The following is a 15,917-nucleotide window of genomic DNA, read 5'->3' on the forward strand; positions in this document are numbered from 1 at the left end:
TCAACTAAAATTAAAATTAAAATTAAAGTTTTTTTTAATAAATAATAATAATTTATTAAATGAAAAAAAAAACATTATAAAATTGGTGGGAAGAAATTATTAATTATAAATAGGGAAATAAAAAGAATTGTGGCCCAAATTCTAGTGGGCTATTCAATGAGATATTTTAAATTTTGGTGGAAGGAAAATGCATAAATTATTTCTTTTTTCCATTATTTATTATCCAACTAACTTTTTAAAATAATTTTAAATATAATTTTTTAAAATATATATTAATGTTTGAAAATAAATAAATAAATATTTTATTCGTGCGAAAAATAAAAATTTACATAAATGACTCAGACAACTCGAATCAATTCAGCTCAAATATTTTTGTGGTTGAATTATATTAACGTTTAAACAATATCTTGACCTTTAAAAAATTAATGTATATAAAATTTATTTGGTTTAGGAGTTTTGAATTTTTAAAATTTTTTAAATTTATTAAAACATAAAATTTAATTTTTTTTTAATATTAAAAATTTTAATGACTAAATATGTGATATGTGATGTCGATAACCTTAATTAAAGATGTTCAGCAATTGTTGACTCTATGTTGCTTTTACACTTGTCTATAACATTTACAATATGGACGTCTCGATTCTATTAGTAAACCCTAATTAAAAGTAGACTAAAAGAACCTGTTTAGAAAACGTTGAAGGAGTCAATATGTATACAATAACTTTGTTATATATATTATATATAATTTACCTATAAACACGATTTATTGGGTTAGGTTGGGTTTTGTGAGATCGAACAATCTCTCCATGCCAATTCATCGTATTGAAAAGGGGCGATATCTTGCAATAATCTGTGGTTGATCGTGGGAGAAAAGAATTGATTAGCATGATTGGAGGGTGCAACGTCACACGGTGGATGAAATGATGATGCCACGAAGCCCTTTGGGTGGTTGATAAAGTTCGAATTATGACCATTTTGGTAGTGGAAGAGAGACGGGGTTGTGGTGGCGGTGGTGAACATTGTAGAGCCATTGTAGAGGGCGGTTGAGATGGGCGGAGGAAAGAAGGTTGATCGTGTCATGTTGGGGCTAGAGTGAGTGTGTTGGCCTTCGTAGGTGGTGACGACAATACTTGGATCTTTTAAATATCTCTCCACTCGTTTCTTTACATTGCATGCTACACTAGTACAACGATAATAGCTTCTAAAACGTGAGAGTAAAAAAAAATGTTAGGAAAAAGTATATAAATCCCCGAACCGTAGAAATTCATGTTGGAAATTTACCTAGGGTAAGGGCTGTTTTTCACCGCTTTCTGACCGTACTTTCTCCATCTATAACCATCTTCCAAATGATCGACTTCACTTTTTGTCATAAACGCGAACCGTGGTTCTTGATCTTTCTTCTTTCGAGTCATTTTCTTTGTTTTTAACCTATATTTACCACCCGAACATAATATTAAAATACAAAATTTAGACAATCGTAAAGTTCAATTAATTACTTGGAGAGATGAAAATCCTCTTAAAGAAAATTACAAAAATAGAAAACAAAGCACTCACTGTTTATCCGTTTTTAGGGTTTGTCGGGAATGTTGTTTCTCTTCTCTCTCTAGCTTTGGCTCGATCACCTCATCATTGACGATCTCGCTCGACGATGAATAATTCGGTGTAGTTGGCCATTGGTTCCCAATCTCCAAATTTTCGACAGGATTTGTAAACAGGGAAGACGATAAAGATGACAATGAAAACACATCAAATTGTGACGAAAATTCTTGATCAACGGCGATCAGCTCCATGAACTTGAGACAACTCTGGTTCTCGGGCAATGGAAACCGCAACGAATCGGCTGCTGCCACCTCCTCCATCTTCATTTAAAAAAAAAAAAAATCTAGAGAGAGTAAGAGGAGGAGAATGAGAATTTTATAGAGAGAAAAAATTGGAATTTAAGAACAATGAATGGGAATTGGGGGATTGGTGACCGGCAATTGTAGGTCACCGGACAGTGGGAGTGGAAAACAAATACGTGGACCGACAGAACAGAAGAGAAGGTGCGACACGTCGTACTGGGGCGGTAACCGGTCGGTCTGAACGGGGGTTTTGACGCACGTGAAGTATATGCGGCTAAATCATGAATACGCCGTCGTTTGGTGAGCATGCGTAATAAATATAATTCTTTTTATTATTTTCTCAATCCCGATATTGCTTCATTGTCTCCCCATTCGTTCACGATCTCTTTCAATCTTTTCCTTTTTCTTTTTTTTCTTGAAGGATTTAATAAAAAAGATATCCAAATCTTTATGAAAATTAATGTTATTGTATTTATTATTCTAACACATTAAAATCATTGTGATCGGGATCGATCCGTGACAAATTCAATTAATCTTTCTGAAAGGACGGGAATAAAGATTCCATTCGATAATAGTTTTATTTATTTAGTATATATACGTGACAACTTGAGTATACATGAATGAAATAAGATCATATTCGAAAATAAAGAATGCTTAAAAGAATAAAATTTTAATATCTATATCAGTAACGTGCACTTTCTTTTCAGTAGTTTAATAAGAGTGCTGGATTTTTTTTTTGAATAAGTGAACAAAGAATACTGAAAAGACCCTAGTTGGCCCACGTTATCCCTGAAAGTTGATAACATACAAAATTTTAAACAATTGAAAATGGTCTAGTTTTTTCTCTTTCTGTCACATTCGAGTACAAGAGAGGTACATGAATAAATTGAGATCACATCTGAATGAGAGAGATTTTGATGATATGATAGCTAAGAAATACTTAATAGAATTAAAAGTCACTGCTCTAAAAAACAAGGTGAGAACTCAATGGTCAAACACGTTTCACTTGATTCGTACAATTTTAGGCTGTTTAGGTTCATTTGATTTTGTGATCGATGAGTCCGAGACCTAACTCTTGGGATCACTTCGGACGACTTTCATTATTTTTCAAAAAAAAAAAAAAAAAAAAACAATTTCTTTTTCAAACATGATTAAAAAATTCCAATAATTTTATATTTTTATAAAAAAGAATACACTTTTTTAATTTCAAACTTAATAATTCAATTACTGAATTTTAGATTTTGTTGCTTCCCCCTTCTTCCAATTTTCAATAATTACTATCCATATCAATATTTATTTATTTTTATGAACTTTTAAAATTATATATATATATATATATATATATATATATATATATATATATATTAATTTTAATGAAATTTGGAAGCAGAGACCCGTGAGATCCCACATCGGTTGGAGAGGAGAACGAAACATTTTTCATATGGGTGTAGACATATTTTAAAATTGTGAGCATGATAGCGATACGTAACGAATAAAAATGGATAATATTTTCTAGTGTTGAACTTGAAAACAATATCAACTAAACAGTGAGCTTAAACTATTTTTGTCAAAATAAAAATAAACAATATCTACTAGTAATGAACTTGAGTTGTTACAAAACCAAAGTACAATTTCATCTGTTTAAACATGGTCACTGTTTTTCATGTCATTTTCCACATTTAAACAATAATTGTGCATCACATTTAATTAAATAAGTGGTTTTTTAGTTAAAAATATAGCTTTTAGCCTAGAGAGATAATAATGTAAAATTAGAAAAAAAAAAAAAAATCAAAATTTTTGTATATAAAGAATATGAAAAAAATAAATGACCGTTGAACCGAAAGGTCGCCGATGTGGGACCGAATCGCCGAGCAAAACAAACGCAACGGGCAAAATTCACGAGAAATTTCATTTTAAGAATTAAAATGATTTAAACTCGGAAAAAAAAGGTACGGATCCACGATAGAATCCGGATCCGAATGGTTAGCCGCCGCTCCACGACGAGATGAAGGCGTTGGCCTGCACTCATCCGTCGATTTCAATGATGACCTGTCATACCTTTCACACGTGCCCCATCTTATAAATTTGTATTTTTCCACGTGAGTTTTTTTTAAGAAAAAAAATTAAAATTATTTTATTGATCCAATATTGTTTGAAATTCGAATCATCTATCAAATCATGCTTGAATGATTCTAACCATACAATCTAGACTGCATGCAAACTTAACTCTATTCGTGCATTTCCAAGTTTAATATACAAAATAACTTTATACATAGTCTAAAAAATTTCATAAACTTACGACTTTCATATTTTACTACAATAATTAGCTGAGATATATGTCACGTCGGCTAATTTAGAGAAGGATCATGGGTTTATAAGTGAGGAATACTAACTCCATTTGTATGAGGCCTTTTGGGAGAACACAAAGTAAAGCCTATGCTCAAAGTGGACAATATCATATCATTTATCTACTAAATTATTTTTTATTTGTACGACTTTTATATATTTAGTTTTATAATTTTAAAATTTGAGGACTAAAATAAAATGTTTTAATATATATCAAATTCCAAAAAGTTTATTTATTTATTTATTTATATAAATTAAAAAAATGAAAGAGAAAGAGAGAGGACAACGTCACCAAACTCTAAATAGGCATGAAATTGTTTGCCGACACCTTATTAAAGAGTCGACAACTGCACACATTTGGACAACAAATGTCGGTCCCTTTCAAATATGACACCACTCGACAATAAAGCATGCCATTTTTTTTTTTTTTGAAATTATTATTTTTATTTTTTATTAAGAAAAGAGAGTGGAAAATTAAAAATACTATTTTTATTGCTCAATTTATAATTTTTATATTATATTTAATTTAAACCGAAATACCTTTGAAACCCAATCCGAATTAAAAAAATAAAAAATAAAAGAGTCTTTTTGGTTAATTATATTATATTATTTATTTATTTATATTGAATCTTTAATTTTGATTTAAGTTTTATATTATTTAAAAATAAATTTATGGTATGTAAATGAGCCCAATCTTGTGAGGGATAATGGGCCTTAAAGCCCAATTTCATCGTACCCCAAAACACAGGAGCTTTTATATAATAAAAAAGAATTCACTAAATTAATAAAAAAAAATTTCCAAACATTTATATTTTATTCTCAAATTTTTAAAACTTTAATGAATATATATATATAGATTAATTAATTAATTAATTAATTAATTAATATTACTTTCAAATACAGTATTATCTCTAAAATATTTTTAGAAAAATATGTTTAATCGATTGAGATATATTTAAATTGACAATTTTTTTTTAACTTACCGATATTAGAATTTTTTAGATTAAAGTCTAGTTATATCTCCCTACTCGATAGTTATATGCGATAAGCCGTTGTTGTTGCATTTTTGCTTGCATCACATATAATACCAATTTCAATCTCTCAAATCTTACTTTCAAAACTCTCTCTCGAAATCTCTTTGCCCCTGTTTTCTAAAACTTTCTTTTTGAATCGGGGCTAGAGGCTCGAGCATACATCGCTTGGTCGTAAACGGTGCAAGAATGAATTGACTTAACTCGTTTCTTGTTGGGAAGTGAGTGCTGCACAATCGCAAGTCCGCTGCCATCAAAAGTGCAATTGTGACAAGTGTCAACTTCTCCCTACCCGATAATTATATGTTGTAAGTCGTTGTTGTTGACTTTTTGCTTGCATCACATATAACACCAATTTCAATCTCTCAAATCTTGTTTTCAAAACTCTCTTTCGAAATCTCTCTGTCCCGTTTTTTAAAACTTTCTTCTTGAACTAGGGTTAGATGCTCGAGCATACATCGTTTGGCCGTAGGCGACACAAGATTCGCAAGTCCGAGATTTTTATATAAATATAAAAGACAATTATATAATAATAATACACAATAATATTACAAATGAGAAGAAGAGAAAAAGGTCAAATCTTTTCCACACTGAAAAAAGAAAAATAAAAATAAAATCAAAGTTAAATCTCTCTCTCTCTCTCTAGAACTACATAGGAGAGAGAGATGCAAATACAAATAAAAGCAAAAGGGAAAGAAGAATGATATATATAAAATCACATATATCAATCTTTACACATAGATGATGATATGGGTTTTACACAATTTTATATAAAAATGAAACCTTTTCAAATTCTTGAAGAAGAAGAAGAAGAACCGGACAAGACATCGACCAAAGTCCTCATGAATCTGACTCGTGTTTGCAACGACGATATGTAATCAGATGTGTGAGTGAATAGCTGTTCTAACGAGCCATCGTTGTCGTCGCTGTCATTGTTGTTGTCCATGTTGGGTACGAGGTTTCTCAAAGTGGTGACCCTTTGCACTATTCTAGTTGATGATCTTCTTGTCTTCTTGGCCAATGATTTGCTTGTTCTACTTCTTCTTCTGCAACTTTTGTTGTTTTTTTGTTCTTCTTCCATTGATGATTTCTTCAATATGGATCCATTGATGATGATATCTTGTGTTGGTTCTTCCATGTTGAGTTGAAGTAGCAAAAGGGTGTTTGGGAAAGCTCCCATATGGTGTTGTTTTCTTCTCTCTCTCTTGTGGTGAGGAAACTAGAGGGAGAGGAATTGGGATTTGGATGTTGATGGCAATGGTGGCTTAGGGTTTTTATATGGAGGAAATTTATGAACTTGGTTGGTCACAAAAGAGAGGATAAGTTGCAAAAAGAGAAATGATTGAGAGAAGGTTGGAATAATGATATTAATCATTATTATTTTATACCGAGTGAGAGGAATCGTTCAAAAGAGATAACTACGTCGTAACGACTATATATTAAGATATTCACATCGATTGGAGAATGGAACGAAACATTCTTTACAAGAATATGAAAATCTCTACTTAGTAGATGCGTTTTAAAAATGTTGAAGGGAAGCTCGAAAGGGAAAATCCAAAGATGACAATATCTGTTAGCTCTGAGCTCGGGCTGTTACAAATGATATCAAAGCTAGACACTAGGCAGTGTCAACAAGGACGCTGAGCCTTGAAGGAGGTAGATTGTGAAATCCCACGTCGATTGGAAAGAAGAACAAAACCTTTTTTTTTTTTTTTTTTTTTTTTTTTTTTTTTTTTTTTTTTTTTTNATGACAATATCTGTTAGCTCTGAGCTCGGGCTGTTACAAATGATATCAAAGCTAGACACTAGGCAGTGTCAACAAGGACGCTGAGCCTTGAAGGAGGTAGATTGTGAAATCCCACGTCGATTGGAAAGAAGAACAAAACCTTTTTTTTTTTTTTTTTTTTTTTATAAGAGTGTGAAGCCTCTCCCTAGTAGACACGTTTTAAAAATTTTGAGGAAAAGTCCAAAGAAGACAATATATCAGAGCTTGGGCTGTTACAAAAGTGTGCCAACAAGGACGCTCGACCTTGAAGGGATTAGATTGTGAGATCCCACATCGATTGGAAAGGAGAACGAAACATTTTTTTTTTTATAAGAATGTGAAACCTCTCCCTAGCAGACGTGTTTTAAAAACCTTGAGGGAAAGTCTTAAAGGGAAAGTACAAAGAAGACAATATAACATAGTTTGGGCTGTTACAAATGATATTAGAGCTAGACACCGGGCAGTGTGCCAACAAGGACGCTGGGCCCTGAAGGGGTAGATTTGAGAAGGAGAATGAAACATTTTTTTTACAAGAGTGTGAAACCTCTCCCTACATACGCGTTTTAAAATTTTTGAGGAAAAGTCAGTCTGAAGAAGACAATATCCGTTAGAAGTGAGCTTGAACTGTTACATATACAATCTTTATTATAAAACAGACACGTTGTAGCGGTTTGATTGAATAAATTTATGGGATAAAAAAGAGAAGAGAAAGAGTAAGAATGGTGGGGGATTGCTTTAGGGCATGTTGTCCAACTCAAAGCACATGCACCCACATGATTTTCTCACCATCGCCACCACCATCACCACCCTCTTCCTCAGCCCCCCCTTCATATAAACCACTACTCACACTCTGGATTATTCCTCCCCCCACTTTCCAAGTTCAATGGACATCATTTAGAGAGAGAGACACACACACACACATTTCATTTCATTAATTAAAATTATCACTACATCCCTATCTTTAAACTTTACTCATACCCACATTATATAACATATAACATATTAGTTAGCTAACAACACCGCCCACGTTCGTTTAACATGATATCAAAGCATAAAATTTCCATCTTTCACAAATAAAGTTAAGAGGCTTGCACTTATGAATGTATGGAAGAAAACCCGTCAAACATCTCGAACTTGTATTCAATGATTATTACGAAACAACCCGTTCGAAAGAAGGGTATTTTGGGGAGGTTGAATTGGAACAATGTGGATAAGATGTGTTGGGATTTTGTTTGTGACATTCATGAATCTCCATGTTTTGAGTCAAAATTATTAGGGTTTTTCTCTCTCTTCTTTCTCTTTTGGAAAGGAAGAGACTTTTTCATTTTGTGTACATGTTTGGACATGTCTGGTTCATTCATTGTACGGATACATATTTTTCATCGAACAATTTCAACCAGACACAAAGATAATCCATTCTCTCTCTCTCTCTCTCTCTCTCTCTCTCTCTAACCATATTATAAGATCATAACCTAAAAATATGAATCAAATTCTATGTATTAAAATTATTTATTAGTGAATTTTGTAAATCTTGAGGCATAGTTTAAAGGTGGGTGTGTATTGGGATGTGTTTATATGTAAATTAGGGAAATTTAAAGGGTTTATGTATAAATTAAAGGAACTTGCTTAAAGGGTGTCACATGCATTACTCATCAATCAACTAAAAGGTTAAGAAATGAGTTGGAGTTGGGGGGCATGTTATGAAAAATTATAAGAAAGTTGTGTAGGGTGGCCAATTTCATGCCATTTAATAGGCTACCTTGATGGGTTTTTATTAAACCTACTCTATTGGTTTGAGTAGATTGGTTTGAACATCTTCAGTTGTGATACTCGAGTAAAAGATGAATACATGAATGAATTGATCCTCCGTTCAAATAAGAGCAATATCGAGTGTAACAGCCCAAACCCACCGCTAGTAGATATTGTCCGCTTTGACCCTTTGTGATGTCCTACATTGGTTGGGAGAGGAGGGATTTGGAAAGAAGCAGAACAAAAGACGTATGACTTTCAGTTCAGGGCGCTAGTAAGTAATAATAAGTAGAGTGGAACACTGTTGGCTGAACAAAAGACGTATGACTTGAGAAAGATAGATCTCCGATCCGTTGTCGGGAAAAGGGACCTAGCCTCATTCTNACGGAAAGCCCAAAGAGAACGATATCTGCTAGCGGTGGATCTAGGCCGTTACACCCTTTGTGTATCATCGTCAACCTCACGATTTTAAAACGGGTCTATTAGGAGAAGATTCCACACCCTTATAAGAAATGCTCTGTTCCCCTCTCAACCGATGTTAGATCTCACAATTTACTTATTAAACACATGTTTCCATATAATTGGTGAGGGAATTAATTCCTTAATTATTATTATTTAAAGAATAAAAAAATGTTTAAGCAAGCACACACGCTTGCATTTTATTGGTGAAGCCATTAATTAGTTTTATAATTATATCAAATTATTGACCAAAGATAATTCTTTTATTTTCTTTAATGTTAAGAGAAATTATGGATGTAATAAAAAAAAGGGTTTATTATAATGTTTGCACTTAAGAGCTAATTAATAATAGACATTAGCTTAATCAAAGTCCACGTGGGTTCTTGACTTTATTGATGGATGATGTGGTCGATCACATGGGAATAACATGCCAATATACGTATGGAAATAGGGGGTACATAATCCGGGTTGGGTTAGGTTGATGGATTTTTTTTGACCCAATAAAGTTCGGGTTGGTTGGATGGGTAACCTAACCCAAAACTTTTCACAACCCAACCCAACCAACATTTTTGGGTTGGGCTGTCAAATTTTTTTTAAAATTTTTTATTTATCTACCATTTATAATTATTCAGATATAATTTTAGTTCATCAACCCACACAAACCAATTTAGAATTTTGAATATGCTTTAAAATTATATATATATATATATAAATATAAAATTTATGAACATCAACTAAATGTATTAATACGCAAATTAAAAATAACAAAATAATATAAACAAATTAAAAATAATAAAATAATAAATTGCAAATTAAAAATAATAAAATAATAAAATAATATAAACGAAACAGAGAAATTAAAAAAGAATAAATAAATAAATAAACAAAACAAACGAATTAAAAATAATATAAATAGAGTAATATTAAACTCGAGCGTGAGTGTCCCTAAACCAACTTGAGTACTACTCCGACATACCCTTGATACGGAGGGAGTCTTAATATATTTTATATATTTTTATTTGGCTCGGGTCAACTCGAAGGTTTTGCTCATGAACTCGAAACCGAACCGATTCAATTCGAGTTCAGAAAAATGGACCAAACCCTACCTGAAATGCTATGGTTGGATTGGTCTGGGTTGTCGGGTTGAATGTACACCTATATGGAAATTTAGAGAAATTTATTTTATATTTTTTCTAATTATTTTAATCAAGATCAATATTTAAATTTTTTTTACTAATTACTGCACATTAGATGAGAATAAAAATGTGGTAAAAGTTAAAATACATAAAGCGATAGTCTATGGTAATAAAAAGTATATTCTAAATAGGATAAAATATTTAATATTATTCCAAAAGTGATTCCAAGGGAATTAAAATAAAAGTGATTCCCATTTATCTACAACATAACACGTATTCACTCTTGGGATTCCTTACTCATATATTTTTATTTTTCCTTTTATTATATATTAAAAAGAGAAATTCTCCACTAATATTCAATCATGTGATTTATAAATAATTTTAATACGAAGATGTGATAGTTCGAATAAAATTGTTGGAGGATGAACGTCCCACGTCTGCTAATTTAGGGAATGATTATAGGTTTATAATCAAATAATACTCTCTTCATTGGTGTGAGGCGTTTTGGGAAAGCCCAAAGCAAAGCCACGAGAGCTCATGCTCAAAGTGGATAATATCGTACGATTGTGGGTGTTCGTCTAACAAAAATAATGATATATGAATGAATGGATGATATAATAATATATTTTTTTTCAGTGGCTCGATTATAGAACTCCAAGGTTTAACGTGATGACTTGGAACAATCCTATGATAGGTCACGTTGTGTTTCATTTTTCGTGGCTCAATCACAAGAATTCCAATGTGACACCCGAGTAAAAGAGGGTACATGAATGAACCAAGATTAGATCCGAATGAGAGTAATCCTAAGAATAGGATGACTGATAAAGACTTGTAAGAATTGAAAGTCACTATCTATACTAACAAGGTGGACTTCTGGACCTTATTTTTCAGTATCTCAATCATAGGAACTCCAATCATTTATGTTGATATCGTACCTATAAATATTTAGAAATGTTAACGTAACACTTAAGAGTTTAGAGGAAGAGATAATGTTAGCATATTCATAACTCGTTGATAAAGATATAAAGTGATAGGGTACCCGAGAATAAATTCAATGGATATAATGGCTTAAAAAGATTTTGAATGTGTGGCTATATTATTCCATAAAATGCCAACAAAACATTAATCTTTTTATGGAATAAATTCTTAAATTTTTAATCATTTCTTGCATTGTTTTTTCATATTGGTCTCCATAGTGACAAAATAAAGATTTATTCTCTTACTTTTTTTATTCTAAGTTTTATGCCATATAAAATTTTAAGATATGGTGTGAAATTTTATTCAGAAAAAGAAAAAAAAAAAAATACTTATGAGCAACTATAAATGATTTTATTGTTTGCATAGTTTCTCCATACAAGTTATCAAGTGTTGGTTGTGTTTGAGCTTATGAACCATCTCTGATATCATCCTCGTATGTCAACTTAGGTTGCTTGTCTTGTGTTTAAGGTTGTCTGTAAGTTTTGAACAGTTTTTGAGTGATTCAAGTTCCAACTAGCTCCTTGTTAACCACCTAGCTTCATGTCTTCCAACTACTTTGATCTTTCAAATGGGAACATCAATGTAAAAGGAGTTCCCTTGCTATTAGACGTCCCAAGCAACGTCTTTTTCAGTCCTTTTTCTTCGGTACGATCCTCCGATGCGCCACTTCCTCTGCTCCAACGAGTCCATGCTCTGTCTCATAAGGGTGGATTTCTTGGTTTCGACCAAAGTCAAAGTCAACCTTCTGATAGGCTGATCAATTCTCTGGGAAAGTTTGAGGGTAGAGAGTCGTTAAGTATCTTTAGATTCAAAACATGGTGGTCGACCATGTGGGTTGGGAGTTCTGGATCGGATATTCAAATGGAAACTCAATGGGTCATTTTGAATGTCCCTGAACTAAGGTCATATGTCGTTATCATACCTATTATAGAAGGGAGTTTCAGATCTGCCCTTCATCCTGGGACCGATGGGCATGTCATGATTTGGGCGGAAAGTGGCTCAACTCAAGTGAAAGCATCGAGATTTGATGCCATAGCTTACATTCATGTGTGTGATAATCCGTACAATCTAATGAAAGAAGCTTATGCTGCTATTAGAGTCCATTTGAATACTTTTAGGCTGTTGGAAGAGAAGAGTGTGCCAGATTTGGTGAATAGATTTGGTTGGTGTACTTGGAATGCATTTTTCTTGAATGTCAATCCCGTGGGAGTTTGGCATGGTGTGAATGATTTTACTGAAGGTGGAGTCTCGTTGAGGTTTCTCATCATTGACGATGGGTGGCAGAGTATCAATGCAGATGGCGAAGACCCACATCGAGATATGAAACACATTGTTTTAGGTTCAAATCAGATGACGGCTAGACTTTACAAATTTGAAGAGTGTGACAAGTTCGGGAAGTACAAAGGTGGGACTATGTTGGGTCCAAATGCTCCACCATTTGATCCCAAGAAGCCGAAGTTGTTGATCTCAAAGTCGATCGAGATTGATAACGCTGAGAAAGATAGAGATAATGCCATTCAATCTGGAGTTACTGATGTGTCTAAGTTGGAAGCCAAAATTCAGAAATTGAAGCAAGAGTTGATGGATATTTTTGGGAATGATCAAGATGAAGAAGAAAACAACCGTAATGGAAACCGTTGTTACAAAGGCGATGACATGGGAATGAAGGCTTTCACAAGAGATTTGAGGACAAAATTCAAAGGTTTGGATGATATATATGTTTGGCATGCTCTTGCTGGTGCTTGGGGCGGTGTAAGGCCGGGTTCTACCCATCTCAAATCTAAGATAACTCCCCTCAAATCCTCTCCTGGACTTGACGGGACAATGACAGACCTAGCAGTTGTAAAGGTCATTGAAGGCAAGATTGCCCTCGTTCATCCTGATCAGGCCTACGATCTATATGATTCCATGCATTCGTACCTTTCTAAAGCTGGGATTACAGGAGTGAAAGTTGACGTTATACATGTAAGTTTCTACATAATGAAAACTTCATTTTCTCTTTTATTTATTAACTTAATCAATTTATCCACTTGTTTGTTCAATCAAGACTCTAGAATACGTCGCAGAGGAATATGGAGGAAGAGTTGATCTTGCGAAGGTATATTATAAGGGTTTGACCGACTCTATTGTGAAGAACTTCAAAGGGACTAACCTTATCTCGAGTATGCAACAATGCAACGATTTCTTCTTCCTCGGAACAAAGCAAAACTCCATAGGAAGAGTTAGTAAGATCCGAAACTGTTCCCTTCTCCGCCTTCTCTGTAGTCATTTGAGTTTGATTCAAAATTCTAATTCAAATTAAGTTCGACTACTAATATATGATTTTTGGAGCAGGTGATGATTTTTGGTTCCATGATCCACATGGTGATCCTACGGGTGTATATTGGTTACAAGGTGTTCATATGGTCCATTGTGCATACAATAGCATGTGGATGGGGCAGATCATACAGCCTGATTGGGACATGTTCCAATCAGACCATATGTGTGCTAAATTCCATGCAGGATCAAGAGCCATCTGTGGGGGACCTGTGTATGTGAGTGATTCAGTGGGTGGCCACGACTTTGATCTCATAAAGAAACTTGCATATCCTGATGGAACAATTCCCAGATGCCAACATTTTGCCCTCCCCACTCGAGATTGCCTCTTCAAGAATCCTTTATTTGACAACAAAACTGTTCTCAAGATATGGAACCTTAACAAGGTACTTTCTAGCTCCATCTTTTACTAATTAAAACACCTAAGCGTTTATAACTTTTCCGAAATTGACATTTATTACAGTATGGAGGTATTATTGGAGCTTTCAACTGCCAAGGAGCAGGTTGGGACCGTAAAGAGAAAAGAATCAAGGGACATCCAGAGTGCTACAAGCCAATATCCACAACAGTACACGTAAACGATGTGGAATGGGACCAAAAACCAGAAACAGCCCCAATGGGAAATTCCGTTGAATACATTGTGTATCTAAACCAAGCTGAGGAAATTCTCCACACTACCCCGAAATCTAAACCGCTAGAACTAACCCTTCAACCATCGACATTCGAGCTCTTCAATTTCATACCCCTCAAAAAGCTAGATTCCAACCTCAAATTCGCTCCTATAGGCCTGACGAACATGTTCAACAGTTCCGGAACGATTCAACATTTGAAATACAACGAAAACGGAGCGGAACTGAAAGTAAAAGGAGGAGGAAATTTCCTGGCTTACTCGAGTAGGTCGCCGAAGAAGTGCATTTCGAACGGAATGGAAGTTGAATTTGAATGGGATTCGAAAGGAAAGCTGAGTATTGATCTTCCATGGATCGAAGAAGTTGGTGGAGTTTCTAATTTGGATATTGTCTTTTGAGAAATTTGACTATCTAAGTTTATTTTTATGCATTGTTTGTATTTTCAACTCTTTTCCCTTCCCATTTTGTTGGGTTGCAAAGGGAATAAAATAAATTATCCAAATATATTTATAATTTAATAATATCTTATCCAAACATAATTAAATATTCAACCTAACAAAGTCGTGAACACTTAATATATACATGCGTACATACATATGCATATATTGAATATATGTATGAACGTAAGGCGGGGTGGAGATTTAGACAAACCCTAGTTGAGACGGAGAATTTTCGTTTAGTTAATAAAACAAAATCTCTCACCGCTCTCTTTCAGTTACCCACTTAGATTGCAGAGTTAAATAAACACCTATATTTACAAATCTGACTTAAATCTCGTATATTAAATATATATTATTATAATAATGAAATATTATTACTTTTTCTCCGACAAAAAAAAAAAATCGTCATTTTATTACAAACGCGTTTCCAAGGAAATATTAAATTCTATATTTAATCTAAATATTGTGAAAAAAAAAAAATTATAAGCACTGTAATCTCAATTTTAAATTTTAATTGTTATAATTTTTTATTTAAAAAAGTATTTCAGTTTAATAATTTATAAAATAAATGTTTGAAATCAAATCATAACATAATATTGTAACTTTATTTATTTATTGTCATTTTTTATTTTATTTATTTATTGTTGTGTGAACAAGTGAGTAGACTAAAACTCAAATAAATTAACGTTGTTCAACCTTAATAAAATCAAATATTCAAATTTAAAATAAGTTTATTTTGTTCAAACTTATTATTTTATTATTTCAAATATTATATTTGAATTTTGAAATAAATGTTATCTACTCATCTGCTATGTTTTTCTTTTTTAAAACGCTTACAACTAATTTTTATTAGCTTCCATGTTTCGTTTCAGTTTAATTTCATTTGCTAGCAGTGTCTACTTGTTTCCATATCTTTATAAGTAATATTTTTCGTTCCCCGTTCCCCTTTCCAACTAAGGTGGAATATCACAATCCACCCATTTGGGGGACGAACGTCCTCGCTAGCATATCATCTAGTGTCTGATTCTAATACTATTTGCAACAGCATATACCCACCCCTATTAGATATTATCTGTTTTAGCCCGTTACGTATCGTCACAACATTACGATTTTAAAACGCGTCTACTAATAAAAGATTTTCCCACCTTTATAAGGAATTCTTCTGTCTCTTCCACTTTTATTTTTAATTTTTTTTTAATAGAAATATTGAGAATGGGGTGAAAATTG

General features: G+C 33.0%; 2 protein-coding genes across 2 annotated transcripts; one reads left to right on the top strand and one right to left on the bottom strand.

The window, feature by feature from the left end:
* Positions 1-771: 771 nt before the first annotated feature.
* Positions 772-1,859, bottom strand: LOC111807757 (probable WRKY transcription factor 23). The gene is made up of 3 exons (XM_023693625.1): positions 1,555-1,859; positions 1,282-1,428; positions 772-1,201 (listed from the first exon to the last, which is right to left on the bottom strand). The coding sequence occupies exons 1-3, from the start codon at positions 1,857-1,859 to the stop codon at positions 772-774; spliced, it is 882 nt and encodes a 293-aa protein (XP_023549393.1).
* A 9,788-nt stretch (positions 1,860-11,647) lies between these two features.
* Positions 11,648-14,786, top strand: LOC111806409 (stachyose synthase-like). The gene is made up of 4 exons (XM_023691708.1): positions 11,648-13,270; positions 13,353-13,530; positions 13,640-14,007; positions 14,085-14,786. The coding sequence occupies exons 1-4, from the start codon at positions 11,846-11,848 to the stop codon at positions 14,646-14,648; spliced, it is 2,535 nt and encodes an 844-aa protein (XP_023547476.1). The 5' UTR covers positions 11,648-11,845; the 3' UTR covers positions 14,649-14,786.
* Positions 14,787-15,917: the final 1,131 nt, after the last annotated feature.

Source organism: Cucurbita pepo, chromosome LG12, assembly GCF_002806865.2.
Source record: "Cucurbita pepo subsp. pepo cultivar mu-cu-16 chromosome LG12, ASM280686v2, whole genome shotgun sequence".
Classification (NCBI taxonomy): Eukaryota; Viridiplantae; Streptophyta; class Magnoliopsida; order Cucurbitales; family Cucurbitaceae; genus Cucurbita; species Cucurbita pepo.

Coding starts and splice junctions, on each gene's coding strand:
- LOC111806409 (XM_023691708.1), top strand. CDS start 11,846: ATGTCTTCCAACTACTTTGATCTTTCAAATGGGAACATCAATGTAAAA. Junction 13,531..13,639: donor AAACTCCATAGGAAGAGTTA/GTAAGATCCGAA, acceptor TTTTTGGAGCAG/GTGATGATTTTTGGTTCCAT. Junction 14,008..14,084: donor AGATATGGAACCTTAACAAG/GTACTTTCTAGC, acceptor CATTTATTACAG/TATGGAGGTATTATTGGAGC.
- LOC111807757 (XM_023693625.1), bottom strand. CDS start 1,859: ATGGAGGAGGTGGCAGCAGCCGATTCGTTGCGGTTTCCATTGCCCGAG. Junction 1,429..1,554: donor ACCCTAAAAACGGATAAACA/GTGAGTGCTTTG, acceptor TGGTAAATATAG/GTTAAAAACAAAGAAAATGA. Junction 1,202..1,281: donor AAAAACAGCCCTTACCCTAG/GTAAATTTCCAA, acceptor CTCACGTTTTAG/AAGCTATTATCGTTGTACTA.